The 15126-nt window shown below is 42.0% G+C and overlaps 1 protein-coding gene and 1 long non-coding RNA gene across 2 annotated transcripts in view; one reads left to right on the top strand and one right to left on the bottom strand.

The window, feature by feature from the left end:
* The window catches only part of LOC117512653 (cadherin-4-like), a 990586-nt gene extending 981611 nt beyond the window's left edge, over nt 1–8975 (top strand). Inside the window, 3 exon segments of the mRNA XM_034172806.1 lie at nt 2875–3014; nt 3097–3261; nt 4820–8975. Coding sequence (XP_034028697.1) covers nt 2875–3014; nt 3097–3261; nt 4820–5026 — 512 coding nt within the window. The 3' untranslated portion in view covers nt 5027–8975.
* Nucleotides 3808–11681, bottom strand: LOC117512657. Its single transcript, XR_004561352.1, has 3 exons — nt 10493–11681; nt 7472–7476; nt 3808–3819 (listed from the first exon to the last, which is right to left on the bottom strand). It is a non-coding gene; the product is annotated as an uncharacterized LOC117512657 (long non-coding RNA).
* Between the last annotated feature and the right edge of the window lie 3445 nt (nt 11682–15126).

Here is a 15126-nt window from a genome sequence, read left to right as displayed (position 1 = left end):
CCATATTCGCCAAACATCCGCAATATCCGCGTAACATGCCTGTATGAGTCGGCCGTCATCTGAACACGCCCGTGATCATCCGCAGAGGCACGCATGTCTGCAGCCAGGATTTTTGAGCTCTTCAAAAATCTGGATGCGGATGACATCCGCCGTACATACTCCATATATACTCAATTCATACACAATACATACTCACTCTATGCGCTGTATATCTGCCGTTAACCGCTGATATCCGCAACTGATTTGCGGCTTGGCAGCGGACTGGGACAGTGTGTAAAACATATATATATTGTGCCCATCATGTCCACATCACAAACTAAAATATGTTGTAGTGAATGCATACAAATTGGCCACGAATAAAGCGTTTTTATTACATCTGCTTTGCATCTGATTTGCGGACAATCTGTGAATGCATAACAAACACGTCATGTAAACCCAAAGTACTATATGTGGCAGAAAGCGACATACCTGCCAGTCAGTGCCGGTCCAGCTGTGTAAATTCACAAAGACGTAATAGCTGCTGCAATCCAGGACTTTTATTTAACACCAACAACAGGAAGAGTTGCTGTTTACCCACAACTCACTCAAAAAAAAAAAAACACAGTCTCACACCCCAAGAGGCTTCCCCCCTCCTGCTCCCCAAACTCATGAACAGTTAACCCTCGCATGACAACATGAACATTAACTCTGTGATCAACTTGTCCAAGTCCAGCAAATGCTCCAGAGCCTGTATTGTTGGTGTGAATAGTGATGCCGACGGCCCGAGTGCGCTTCTTTTATGACCGCAATGCAGATGCCGTGCACGCGCAACACGTGCGCAATGCATTCATAATACACCCGTAATACTGCCGTGATAATCTCAATGTGTCGGATCAGTTTCCTCACTACATGCGTTATATAACTGTGATTGTTCATCATATATTCGCTATATAATATTAATATATCCGTAATTCATACTGGGACATTTGTCATTTTTGGCCATTTTTGTTGCGGATGACAACAAACGCCGGCAATTTGCATACTCAATTCATGCACAATTAATCCTCTCCCCAGTGGGACAGGGCCCTAAGGCACTGACTGTATGTCTTTGGTATTAGGTTTGTTTGGGACCATAGTAACTTTGTGTCATATGAACAGTTACTTAGGTCTCATTTTCACAGAGCGGTCTGGGTCGATACGGCATGGTATGGATCACCATTTTGTGGATTTTCACATTCAGATTTACGGGCCGGTACCAAAATAACTGAGCCGTACCATACCACTTTTTTGTCACACTTCGCCTGGGGTACCAAAATACGGTTACAAAAGGGAGGCGCTAACCCATTGCTGCCCACTGATTGGCTCAGCAGATAAAGCTGCAGTCCTGATGTGACCATTAACACAGTTCCAACTTGTACTGTTTCAAATATTAAAACGATTCACACACTGAGTAAATATTATCAGTTATCAAATACCTATAAATGATAAATGTTGCATGGTTTTCTGAAGGGTGTAAAAAGCCATATTCATTGGTGAACAACTTGATAACGATTTTATCATATACAGTGGTCCCTCGTTTGTCGCGGGAGTTACGTTCTAAAAATAACCTGCGATAGGCGAAATCCGCAAAGTAGTCAGCGTTATTTTTTACAATTATTATAGATGTTTTAAGGCTGTAAAACCCCTCAGTACACACTTTATACACTTTTCTCAAACAGGCATTAACATTTTCTCACTTTTCCCTCCTGTGTAAACACTCAAAGTTCAAACCTTAGTAGAAAAAAAAATAGAATGTTTCCTATAAATAATTATGATGGCTTTTAGAACTAACAAATTTAATTTTAACGATCAACCTACGAGGTTGGACACGTAAGAAATTATTAATAGTGACTCACCAGTATTTCACAGTTCCTCTGACCACGCCTCTTCATCGTGACGCCGCTCCGTTGTCCGGATTGGCTGATTACCAAGGGGACATTCATTCTGTGGGATTTACTCGGGTGGTATGAAAAATATTACCCGTCCGCGAAAAGGGTGTATTGCTATTTATTCTATAGTGTTGTATCATTTATAGGTATATGATAATAAGTCTTACCTGCTACATTGTTTCAGTCAGATTCATCATCACAGCCTGACGAAAGCTGCTATTCACATAAGGCACCCTTATTTTGGAAGACAACGTCTGGAAATACTTTAAGATTAGATTAGATAACATAGAACTTTATTCATCCCTTATTAATCCCAACTGATTTTAAAAGTTGAAAGCGTCACAGCGCTCCATTTATTTACACCACCGTCATCTCTGCAGCATTCTGCTTGTGACGAAAATAAATCCCATTAATGATCCAATTAGACAAAAATTTAATTTAATTTAAAAAATGTTAAATTACACTGTGTGGAGGGGCGAGGCCACGTGACAGCTTATGTACTCTAGATGATGTGCATGTTGACATCTACCATACTCCGCCTACCAAACAAAGGGTACTGCTGGCAATGGAAACGCAAGCCAGGCCAGATTTAACCGTTCCGAACAGTACCATACTGTGCCGTACCAACCTGGACCAACTGGTGGAAACGAGGCATTAGGGTGACAGGGATGAGGAGTATCACTTGTACAGTGAAGGAACATCCGCTATGACATTTTGGCCATGTGGCACATTTCTTTATGCATAATTCAGCAAGCAGGTACCTCAGTGTTGAAGAAGACCACGTACATATTTCATGTGGCTGCAGCAGACTGAAGGTTACTTTTGAGAGACAGGGATGGACCAAAGGCGGTTTCATAGTGTGGTGGATACAGTGATGCAGCACCAGCGTATGCTCCCTGAACTGACTTGACTCAAAGGCATAAGGGGTGTTCATAAAATATGTAGCAGCACATGATCTTTCTTGCAGGCATTGTGCTGCTGTTTGTGGTGTGGATTAAGCGCAGGGAGAAGGAGAGGCAGACCAAGCAGCTGCTGATTGACCCCGAAGACGATGTCAGAGATAACATCCTCAAATACGATGAAGAGGGAGGGGGAGAAGAGGACCAGGTGAGATCCTGAAGCAGACGCACGCGTAGGTATGTGATCATATGTGCCCTGGTTACAGCTGTGTGTCCATGTGGCTCTGCAGGACTACGACCTGAGCCAGCTGCAGCAGCCCGACTCCTTGGAGCACATCATGGCAAAGCCCCCTGGTGTCCGCAGGGTGGATGAACGCCCCATCATCCCCGAGTCCCAGTATCCCATCAGACCCGTCGTGCCCCACCCCGGAGATATCGGCGATTTCATCCACGAGGTGAATTCGCAGGGCAAGTGCGCACACACACAGCAGATGCACACACATTCCTTCTCACAAGCCGCTGACCTCAACGGTCAGATTGTTTCTTCCAGCAGAGTTCTGGCCTCTCACTTCCACTTTTCCATTGATCTAGCATTTAGTGTGATTACTCATTTCTGGATGCTGTTCAATACAGAGAGTTGTTTTACTTTAAAGCAGCTCTCACGGCGCCAGCTTTATTCAAACACACTCGCGTGCAACTCCAGCTTTGGCACGCTGATGCGAGAAAATGCTGATTGACAGACTCGTGACAACACGTTCACACTTGAGAGGTGTTGGCAGCTGTTCAGCTTTGATCCATCCAGCCTTGACTTTCTCTCTCCTTCCATTTCTTTCTCCCTCTCTCCCTGACTCACACATGCGTGCTCACCTGATCTCACTCCACCAGTTTGGTAAAACACAAGCACAACAAGCACATGGTGTTTCTGCCACCCACGGTACCCGTGGGGGTTAAGGCTTTTTAGCTTTCTATCCCAGGCACCTCTCAGTAGTCTACTGAAGTGGATGAAGACCATCCTCTTCACCCGTATAAGCTTCAGGCCTCATGTGGCATTCTTACAAACAAGTACAGGTTTGATCCCTCAGAGAGGAATACACTCTAAAGCCGGCTTCACATTGCCAATATCTGTCACCTGACAAAAATTTAATTGATTAACTCAGATAGTCAATCAGGAACTGAAAATCCGGTCAAACATTTTAGCTTTAGACATTGAATCAATACCGTAGGTTTAGACTACAAATAAACTGCAGTATTCACAGGGTGCTCTTGTTCAGTGTTAATCATGTTAAGATATTTAATGTACGTGTTAATTATTTCATTTTTTAATTTTATTGTTTCACATTCTGCATTGTAACAAATGCCAATACATTAGGCATCAATACGCTCCTCAAAATCCTCAAAAAAAAGTTTTGCAATCCTCCGATAAACACAAAAAATAAGAAGTTTCATTTATTTTATTATTAATATATAAGCCTTCAGTTCTTTTCAGATTGTGGCTGATGACTTGACCAAGGTGAGTTCCATAAAGAAGTAATTCATGATGGATTTTATCATTCACGTCTATTGAAAATGTCATCTTTTTACATTTTGCAATGCTCATGGTTAAGATGAGCACGACTGAATGGCTTCTCTGTGAGCATTTCACACACTCTGATGGAATAGGTATGCACCTCAAAGGGTGTTTAGTGGTCCACTGATAAACACAAAAAAAGAAGACGTTTTATTTTTTACAATTCATTTAGAAGTGTTAAGTTTGCTTTCAGACTGGATGATGCATTTCATGCAAAATGCAGCTTCTGCTGTGTTGTACGTTCATGTATTTCAAGCAGAAATGAGAGTGATGTGTGTGTGTGTGTGTGTGTGTGTGTGTGTGTGTGTGTGTGTGTGTGTGTGTGTGTGTGTGTGTGTGTGTGTGTGTGTGTGTGTGTGTGTGTGTGTGTGTGTGTGTGTGTGTGTGTGTGTGTGTGTGTGTTCTCTGCTGCACACTGACCTTTCCTTTTGTTCGTTCCGTTTTAGGGCCTGAGAGCAGCCGATAATGACCCCACAGCACCCCCTTATGATTCTCTGCTGGTCTTTGATTACGAGGGCAGCGGCTCCACCGCCGGATCCGTCAGCTCCCTCAACTCCTCCAGCACGGGGGACCAGGACTATGACTACCTCAATGACTGGGGCCCTCGCTTCAAGAAGCTGGCAGACATGTACGGAGGAGGAAATGATGATTAAACCTGTGACACGTGCACGCACGCCCTCGTCCCGTCAGCTGGCCTGCCATGCTCTGTCCCGCTAACACATGGGGCTACTACACACACACACACTAATCGAACACACAAAATGACATGTTCACACTGACAAACTGACCGACCAACCAATCAAATTAGCCACCACGGAGGAGCCGTGCCGTGAGTCAGTTTCGGATGCTCTTCTCAACCGTCTCCTGCTCTAAGACTGAAACGGAAGCTCTGAGTTGTGGGCTTCTCACACTTTGTACTCTTAAACTTGTGTTTTTATTTCACTTGAGGTTTTATGCTCGGTCCAGTCTTTAGTTTCTTGTGTCGAATCTTGTTTTCTGTTATTTTGTGGAGTTGTTTTTTTGTTGGTTTGTTTGTCCTTACTCCCCCTCGACTCAAGCCGTTCCCTGTTCCTAAGGGTTTTCACTTTTCCCTCGCTGTCAGCCCCCGCCTGCCTCTCTGCAGAAGCTTTATGTTCAGCTGCTTGCTTTATCTGAGGAGAACAAAAGAGAGGGAAGAAAAGAACAAGAACACAGATATGAAAGCCCCTCTTGCACGGAGGGCCCTGGTTTATTCTTTCTTGAACTTGAATTACTTAGAACAGAAGCACTGTTGTTTAAAAAGTGCCTTCAGTGGTGCGTATTTTAGCAGACTCTGGCTAACTCAGGATTGGTTGCCATTTCTCTGGGCTCGCACGCCCTCTTATGACCCCTGACCCTTTAACTCAGACCCTCCCCTGTCATTTCTAACATCCTGCAGGGTCGCGGTAGCTGCGGGAACTATCAGTGGAGCACCGACTGCTTTACGAGGGCGCGTTATGTAGACGTACTGTACATAGTCCTACGGCGTGTCTGTAAGTTACGGACAAATCATCCACTTTTCACGTCGGGCATATTGGCGCTCTGAGACAACAGCCAACTTGAATGTGATTGTTGAAATCACAAAAGTGCATCGTGGCGTTGTCTTAGAGAAAACACGCATTGTGTGTCTTGCCAGCTGTGTTTGTTTTGTGCTTGAAAAACCACTTGCACTTCTTACTCAGTTTTGAACAAATTGTGTTATTTCTGTATTACAAAGAAGATGAAGGTTATTTAAGGAGGCATATTGCATTAAAGGCATTTTAGGTTTTGCATGTTTATTGATGAAACAAAATAGAATTAACGTCAGCTGTTATTGTGTGAAGCACGGGCACAGTTCCAAATAACCATATGGATTCTTACATTGGAGAATAGTCAGGACATGGCCAAATTTCCTAGTAACTTTGTGAATATTCCCCATAAAACTTTTCTTCTTTCTGCCCCCATAAAATATTAAAGATAATGTCTCACCTTTTCTAAAGAGCAGGTTGCATTTCCAGAAGAATTCCACATTTCCTCTATTTTAAGCATCAGGTTCTATTATTATCAGTATGAAAAGGTGAAACCTTCCAGAAGTTGACCCAACCATACTGGAAACTGGAAGTGTGGAAAGATGTTGCAGAAATGTGGAAATATTGCTCAGTTTTTTTTAAACTTTTAATGCAGTTCTGAAAAATTAAACCTTAACGCCAGCCCTAAACCATTTAAGAGAAAGTAGTTGCAAGGTTGCTAGGCAACTGAGATATCATTTTAGAACCTTTTTCTGAAGCCAGCACCCTCTCAGAGGTGGTGGTCAGTTTCTGGAGCACAAAACTTTCCAGGTTTGTCCATCTTCTCACTTAGCGTTACCGCCATCTCCTTCGTTTTAATTTGCGGCAGTGTAGTTGCCTTTATGGCGTGTCATTGCTTCTCATTGTTCCTAAAGTTTAACAGCTCACTCTCTATGCAGAAGTCAAGACTTAATTGCCTTGATCATATGCTGCGGTAACAAGCATGGCCCAAAGGTGGCAGCACGGCAAAATTAAGTAGCTTTACCAAATGCCATGATTTAAAAGAAGACAGTTGTCATTTTTCTTTTAAGGCTGCCTGCCTGAAATGTTTTCCAAGAAAGTCATTACATTTTTCAGTGTTTTGTGTTTTTGAAAGGTAAAATTATGAGAACTTTTCTTCTTTTATAGAAAACAAAATTTGGTGAAAATATGTGGTTCCCTGTTCTACTAGACAGAAAGACATCCATTATACAATTTGTACAAACATTTAGTTTTTTTTTGTGGTCACCCAGAATGCAGTGTGATATTTACTATGATGCATGTGATCTGCATATTATATCTGTTTCACAGATTTTGTGAATCCTAACAATTCTGTAAAGTGACCTGGACCATATCAGAATTGCGCTACTGCACAAAACTGTGGTCTGGAAGCTGAAGTATTGTTCAAATTTTCAAACATTTTATGTACTTTACAAACACAACACACTAACCCAGACCCTGAAGCCAAATTTATGCTACTCCATATCCGCAATTCAGTAGCCACAAAGAGCCCTCTGTGTTATTGCGAACCCCCTCCAAGCCCTTCTCCATAACCATCTCTCCATAAAAATTGTAACAAAATGTCGAGAAGACAGAGACCGCACGGAGACCTCACAAGCTGCGATTGGCCTGCGAACTACATCATTTCTAGAATCTCACTTTTACGGTTGCACAATCCACAACTTTCATGCCCTAGTAGGCCAGTCTTCACTAAAAATGTTGCACCCTCTACTGTTCTGGTGAGGAATTGCATTGCAACTCCCACCAACCCCGACTGAGAACTTTGACAGGTTCATGACTACGTCAAAGCAATTGCATAACCACAGAGTTGAGGGGTAATGGCAGCATAAAAGGGCTTTAACCCTCAACAATTTAAGATAAAATACTTTGCAAAGTTTCTGGGCAGCTGAGACAGTTTTTGAACCTCAATCCAACACCCGAATCTCTTCCACAAATGACGATCACATTTGGGTGTAAAAAAATAATTCCCACTTTGCCTATATCAGAATTTTGCTACTGCACAAGACCTCCAGGAGTGCACAAAACCATGATCTTGATCCAGAAGTATTGCTCAAACTTTTTTCAAAACTTTTGTTGTATTTCATAATGATGAAAACCTAAGCCTAAACCCTTTAAGTAATTTGTAGGGTTGCCAGGCAGCTGAAATATCAGGACGAGAGCCTCACTCTGAAACTGGAAACGTGCAATGCCAATACTTGTCCTGGAAGTACAGTATCATGTTGCATTATGGGTAATGGAAAAACACCAAATAGGAGAGACAAGGAAATGCAAAATGACATCAAATTCATTGTTCTTCGACAAAGTTTTAATATACAAAAGTCCAGTACTGCTTCCCGTCGCTATGAGCGGTGGAACTGAGCCCCTGCCAGGGATTTAGCGCCGTCACAATCTGTCCCTCTTCAGGCAGCATTTCATTCATCTCAAATTTTTTTCTCCTGCAAATTTTTGGCTGCAAGTTCAAGAGGTTTTGCAAAGGAGCAAGAGGAAGCGGAAAGAAAAGTCTGTTATGAAGTTCTGCACTTCATCAAAGCAGACTTAAAACTAAAGCTGCAGAAATGACACTTTAAAAGAGAGAGTTTTGTTGTCACTTAATGAAAAAAACAGCCCGGCCCACACGCTTTTGTAAGAATATTTCAGGACCCTGAAGTGCAAATGTTGAACTAAAAAAAAAAGCCATTTTAAAGTTGGTTAAATATGCAAATCACTTCACACGGGGAGTACGGAGATGTGCTGATTGATTATCCTCGCTGTGCTTGTTCATACGCTTATCAGTGTTTGTGAAAATCAGCTCGTTAGTGATTGTCCAGATCCTCTGTTAATTAGGAATATGACGACGACTTGAAGGAACTCTGTAACGACAGCATTCTTCAAAAAGGCGTGATGAGAAGGATCCTCCGGTGCTCCGGCTGCCGCTGCTCGTCGTCTGTTGTTAACCCGGTACGAGCCACCTGCTCACCGTCTGTTCCACTCGCTGTAGATAAAAGAAATATTGAACGTAACCCCCCCCAGTTTATCATTTTTACGAATGGTAATAAAAACCTAAAAAATGGGCCCGCTGTGAAATAAAAAGGACTTTTTAGAGAGACGTTGTTTGAAGTAAGCGGCCCCTGTTCTGGAGGAAAAAATAAAACCTTTACGGGTTAATAGCATTTTTTCAAAAAGCAGTAAAAAAGTAATGAAGATGGGAGAGTGGTTTGATATTTAACAAGGGAAGGAGGGTCATAAAATAATTATTAAGGTTAACAGGGTAGGAGTGTCATCATTTAGATTCAGTGGAAAATTGAAGCAAATTGTACCTCGCAGTAAAAAAATCTGACAGCAGCGAATTTTCAGAACAGCTGTCGGCTTATGGCAGAATCAGGAGAAATGGCGCTTTACGCAGTTTAGTGCTGGATAAACGTCACAAAATAAACACAGCTGTTTCTGCTCCACGTGATTATTTCTGGCGTATAAATGCTGTATAGACAGACCTTTTTTTTTACATGTCCATGTTTGTGTGGCATTTTCTTTCACTGCAAAATCATTTCGGTTAATACTTGGCAAAGTGTGTTTTCACCACAAAAAGCCATGTGCTGGGATCATACGTATTTGGACAGTGACTGTTTTTTTACATTTTGCCTCTATACGCCACCACAATGTTGCTGAAATTAAATAGTCCAGGGTCCGGTTTCATAAAGCGATTAAAGTCTTCTAAAATTTCTTAGTCGACTATGGTTAGTCGCCCAACATTAAACGTTTAATCATCGTTTCACACTGCGCAAGAGTTTTGTTTACTTCCGGGTTGGTTGTTGTCACAAACTATCCAGCCTTTGTTTTGTTTTTTAACTGTTTTTAACTTTTGTTTTTTGCTTGCTTTTTTTGGTTTTGTTGTTAACTGGTTTTATTAACATTTACAGACACATACAAACTGCAGAACGATGTGCTTAGCTCTTAGCCTAGCAGTTCTTCTACATACTTACAGCACTTTTGTCAAGCCTTTTTGTGCATACAACAGTGCTCAGTGTAACAGCAACACTCAGTGGCTAATGTGACAACTGTCACAAACACAGCATGACAGTCGTCTGCTGCAACCACAGCCTAAAGCGGAGGAAGTTCTTCTTTTGGAGGAGGGCGATGTAGGGCTGCTCTTGAGTGTTCCAAGTGGTGGTACATAATAGCTGCCATTTTTTGAGGTAAAATCTGAAGTTTTGTAAACTAAAATAAGATTAGCCTCCTTTGTACTAGGCTAAAAACTTTAGTCGGGCAACGCAAAACTTTAGCCAACTAAGCGCTTTGTGTAGTGACTAACATCAAAAAATTAGTCAATGAAGTGAGTTTATTTGAGTAAACAAGATTAGACTGCTTCATGAAACCGGACCCAGGTTGAAGTGTAGACCTTCTGCTTTAATTCAAGGGGTTTACTAGAAATAATACATTAACCATTTCAGAATTACAGACATTTTTATACACAGCACATCTATTTTCATAGTCCATAACTATTTGGTCAAATTAAATATAAGGTTTATTATTAATACAAAATCAGCCAGTTTTCTTTAGACAAGTCATGGGATGGACCATGACTTGACTGTGGAATAAGGAAGTTAGTGAGGGAAGCCACCAAGACACCCAGACAACTCCAAAGGACTTGTGGGTTTCTTTGAGTTTGACTGGAAAAGCTATACATAGTTCAACTTTGTATGACTTGTCAATATCTTGTTCAGAGTTGTCTGAATGAGATATTGTGTTTGTTGCATCTCCATACATCTTCGTAGTGGAGAAGAACAGAGAAGGATTTTCTTTAAAAAAAAAAGTGAAATTTCAGCTACAGTTTACCAAAAGGCACATGGTAGACTGAAGCCAAGACTTGATGTTTTGGACTTTATTTGCAATAATCATTAAGAAATACAAACAGTATGGTACTGTATGGTACATCTGTCTGGAGTAGGGAGTTCCAAAAAACCAAGTGACCATACAAGGAGACTACTGAGGGAATACCACCAAGACTCCCAGACAACTCTGAATGAGATATTGTGTCCATTGCATCTACATACGTCTTCATGGTGGAGAAGAACAGAGAAGGATTTTCTTCAAAGATGTGAAATTTCTGCTACAGCTTACCAAAATGCAGATGGGAGACTTGATATTTTCTTCTGTGAAGATCCTTCTCTGTGCCACCCCACTAGGAAGCTGTATAACTGGTAGTGCAACAGACAAAAGTTGAACTACACATAATTTCTCCAATCACACTCTAAGAAACCTACAACCCCTTTACAACCCAGTTGTCTAAGTATCTTGGTGGCTTCCCTCACTAACTTCCTTATTGCACAGTACTGTGTTCAGGAATACCATACTCAGTTTTTGTGCACTGCATACTCCAAGCCAAAGAGTACCATACTGTTTGTAATTCTGAATGATGTAATTGAAGTCAGATTTCAAGGACTAGGAAATGTTAATGTATTTATCCCCTGACATGTCTCTATAAAGCTGTCAGTAAAAAGAATGATTTGTGCTAAAAATAATTCTTATATGTAGTTTGTTCAGTTGTCTTATGGCCTCAGAAAATGAAGACACCACGTATGCAAATGGCCATAACTTCAAAATGATTAATGCAACATTTTTGTTTAACACCTTAATTTAAATTTGAAAGTCTACACTTTAAGTGCATCTTGATTGTTTTATATCACCTCCATTGTGTTGGTGTACAAAAGCAAAATAACTAAAAAAAAGTGTCACTGCCCAAATCCTTATGGAGCTGACTGCAGCAGATTCTTCTCTGAGATTCTACACGAGCTTACAGCCATACTTGTGTTCAAGTTTCCTTGAGGTTTAGATTCCATTTGAGAAGCAACTTGTACAGTCTCCACGAGCACACGCTCACTCCTCTAGGCCTTACTGTACATATGTGAGTGTTCTGTGTTCTAGATGAGCTTTTCCCATTGTTCTTATTGACCTGCGGTACTCAAACATTACCGAAGGCCATCCGGCGCTTGCGGCGTAAAGATACGCTTCATGAAAACCTCTTATCGCACTCTCAGTATAGATCCGGGGACCGCACTTTCTCTGACCTTTATAGCTGCACCGTGCACACGACAACACCATTACAAGACTGAACATTATCAATGAAACCTACAGTCGAACTTGACCTTCAACTCTGGATTCTGTGGAAGGGAAAACGAAGGAAGACTGATTTATTTTCGTCACGTTTGATCCACTGGCTTGATGTTTTCATGCAAACGTGTGAATTAGCAAATGATAGAAAGAAACAAGACGTGCTGCAGTACTGCAGTCCAGGCGCATCTTCTGGCTGTGTAGACGCTTTAAGACACCCAGCCGACGGACAGCTGATCTCCCTCCGGACACTGCCTGACCACCACAGGAGGCTCCGGCAAAATGTCAGCCTTTGGCCTCGCTGTGTGCTGAACTACAAAGACAGGCAACTACTCCCGACATCGCTCAAGTCCAAGTGTACATAATGTAGTATTTGCTTGAAGCTAAACAGACCACGTTAGGCAACCTGTAAGTGTACAATTGGAGCTTTTTGCATGTGTCTTTTTATAACGGACAGATGAGTTCTACTACAGTAACCATACAACATTTTAAAATGTGTCGCAGCCCGCATGACCGAGGTTGCAGAAGCCCAGGATGAACTCTGGTGCACCGTACTCACATATGTTTCAAATGGAGGACGGGGGGAGCAAAATTAAATGCAGAATAAAAAAAAAGAAAGAAAAAAATTGCACAGTAATTCAAGTCAGACTTTTTTTGTAAATTGTCAACAGCACAAATATTTTGTATCGTTGTTTGTACCATTTTGTAAGAAAATCATTGAAAAAAGTACCAAAAAAAGAGGGAAAGAGTCTGTTATTTCAAGCGTGTGTTTATAGTGCCACCGCGATCTTGGTTTCCAAATACCGTACAGTACATGCGCAGCCTTGCAGAACAACCTTGTAATATAGACGCTGAGCTGGAGACTCCCTGTCAGCACTGTGTGTTATAAATAAAATGTCCCCTCCTTATCAGACCAACGCCTCCCGTCTCCTCTTTGTCAAAGACTGATTCTGTGAGTGATGCTTTTCACATTTGTCTTGTTTTTAAAGTGGTCACATCAGGTTGGGGAAATATTTGCAGGAGACCTTCAAAAAAAAATAAAAAATAAAAAAATTGGAATTTTTGTTTTGTTTAATTCACAAATTTCATTCAAATATGTGCCTGGAAACTGAAGTCAAACAGCCCTGCTTCAATGTTATTTTCTCCATAAATTCAGAATACTACTCTCAAAATACTGCAACCATACCACTGTTTTGATTAGTACTTGGTTGGCAGACCACTTATAGAAGCACTGTGGCCTGTGTGCGTGTGTGTGTGTGTGCATGCGTTTTTCTCCATGTAGAAATGGAGTTATGTCAAGAAAGGCATCCAGCATAAAACTTGTGCCAAATCCCAATGTGGATCTGTATCGGATACATATGACTGTGAGCAACTGGGAGTAGCCAAAAGATAAACAACAATCTCAAAATACTGTTGTATACCCTGTTGGCCCAAACATAAGTCAAATCTAGGAGGATGCACTGGTGTTGTGCATCACTGCATCCATCACACCTTGGGTCCGGGATAGCAACGACCCAGGCAGACCACTGATCTGTCCTCACTTCTCTAAAGTAACCACTTGCCTTGACTTCTATTCCATTGCAGACTGTATGAATCCAAGATATTTCATGTTTCATGTGGTCAGTTTTGTTTCATTTGTTAATACACATCATTTCCTGCATGTACGGTCTGAAACATATTCCAAACAAATGGTAAACGGACTGCACTTTTCCATCAAAATCAGAAACTCAAAGTGCTTTACAATGATGCCTCACATTCACCCATTCACATAGACACACTCATGCACCGATGTCAGGCTGCTGTCTTGTAAGGCGCTCACTACACACCAGGAGCAACTTGGGGATTATTGACCTTGCACAAGGGTCCGTACTGATTTTCTGGCCAAATTTGGGTTTGAGCAAAGGACCCTCTGGTCTGAAGCCCACTGCTTAACCACAGTGGTGGGCGCAGTTCAACTAATCTGATAACCGATAATTATCGAAGCAAAAGCAGATTAGCTTTTAAGATAACTTTTAAAACCATCAGCAGATCAATTATCTTACGATAAATTTATTTCCGATAACTCAGCCACATGGGGTGTGCAGCCAGTACATTCTGAGTGCCGGTCCCAAGCCCAGATAAATGAGGAGGGTTGCGTCAGGAAGGGCATCCGGCGTAAAACAAGCCAACCCAACTATGCAGACTCAGAATCGAATTCCCATACCGGATCGGTCGCGGCCCGGGTTAACAACGTCCGCCACCGGTGCTATTGCCCAACAGGGTGCCGGTGGAAATTGGGCTACTGCTGGGCGAAGACGACGAAGAAGAGGAGGAAAACGTTGCCACGAACAGCGGGAGAAGAAGAAAACTAGAAGGGTGGAAATGAGAGTGGGGACTTTGAATGTTGGTAGTATGACTGGTAAAGGGAGAGTGCTGGCTGATATGATGGAGAGGAGAAAGGTAGACATATTGTGTGTGCAAGAGACCAAGTGGAAGGGAAGTAAGAGCAGGAGCATCGGCGGTGGGTACAAGTTGTTGTACCATGGTGAGGACAGGAAGAGAAATGGTGTTGAGGTCATTTTAAAGGAAGAGTATGTTAAAAGTATGTTGGAGGTTAAGCGAGTGTCTGACAGGGTGATGAGTGTGAAGTTGGAAATTGAAGGGGTGATGATGAATATCATCAGTGCATATGCCCCACAGGTAGGTTGTGAGATGAAGGAGAAAGAAGATTTCTGGAGTGTGTTAGATGAGGTGGTGGAGAGTGTGCCCAAGCATGAAAGAGTGGTGATAGGAGCAGACTTCAATGGGCATGTTGGTGAAGGGAACAGAGGTGATGAGGAAGTAATGGGTAGATATGGTATCAAGGATAGGAATGGGGAAGGACAGATGGTAGTTGATTTTGCAAAAATGATGGAAATGGCTGTGGTGAATACCTACTTTAAGAAAAGGGAGGAGCACAGGGTAACATATAAGAGTGGAGGAAGGTGCACACAGGTGGAATACATTCTTTCTAGGAGACACAAGCTAAAAGAAATCACAGACTGTAAGGTGGTAGCAGGAGAGAGTGTCACTAGACAGCATAGGATGGTTGTTTGTAGGATGACTTTAGAGGTAAAGAAGAA

The sequence above is a fragment of the Thalassophryne amazonica genome, chromosome 6, assembly GCF_902500255.1.
Source record: "Thalassophryne amazonica chromosome 6, fThaAma1.1, whole genome shotgun sequence".
NCBI lineage: Eukaryota > Metazoa > Chordata > Actinopteri > Batrachoidiformes > Batrachoididae > Thalassophryne > Thalassophryne amazonica.
This window is presented reverse-complemented; position numbering and strand designations above follow the sequence as displayed.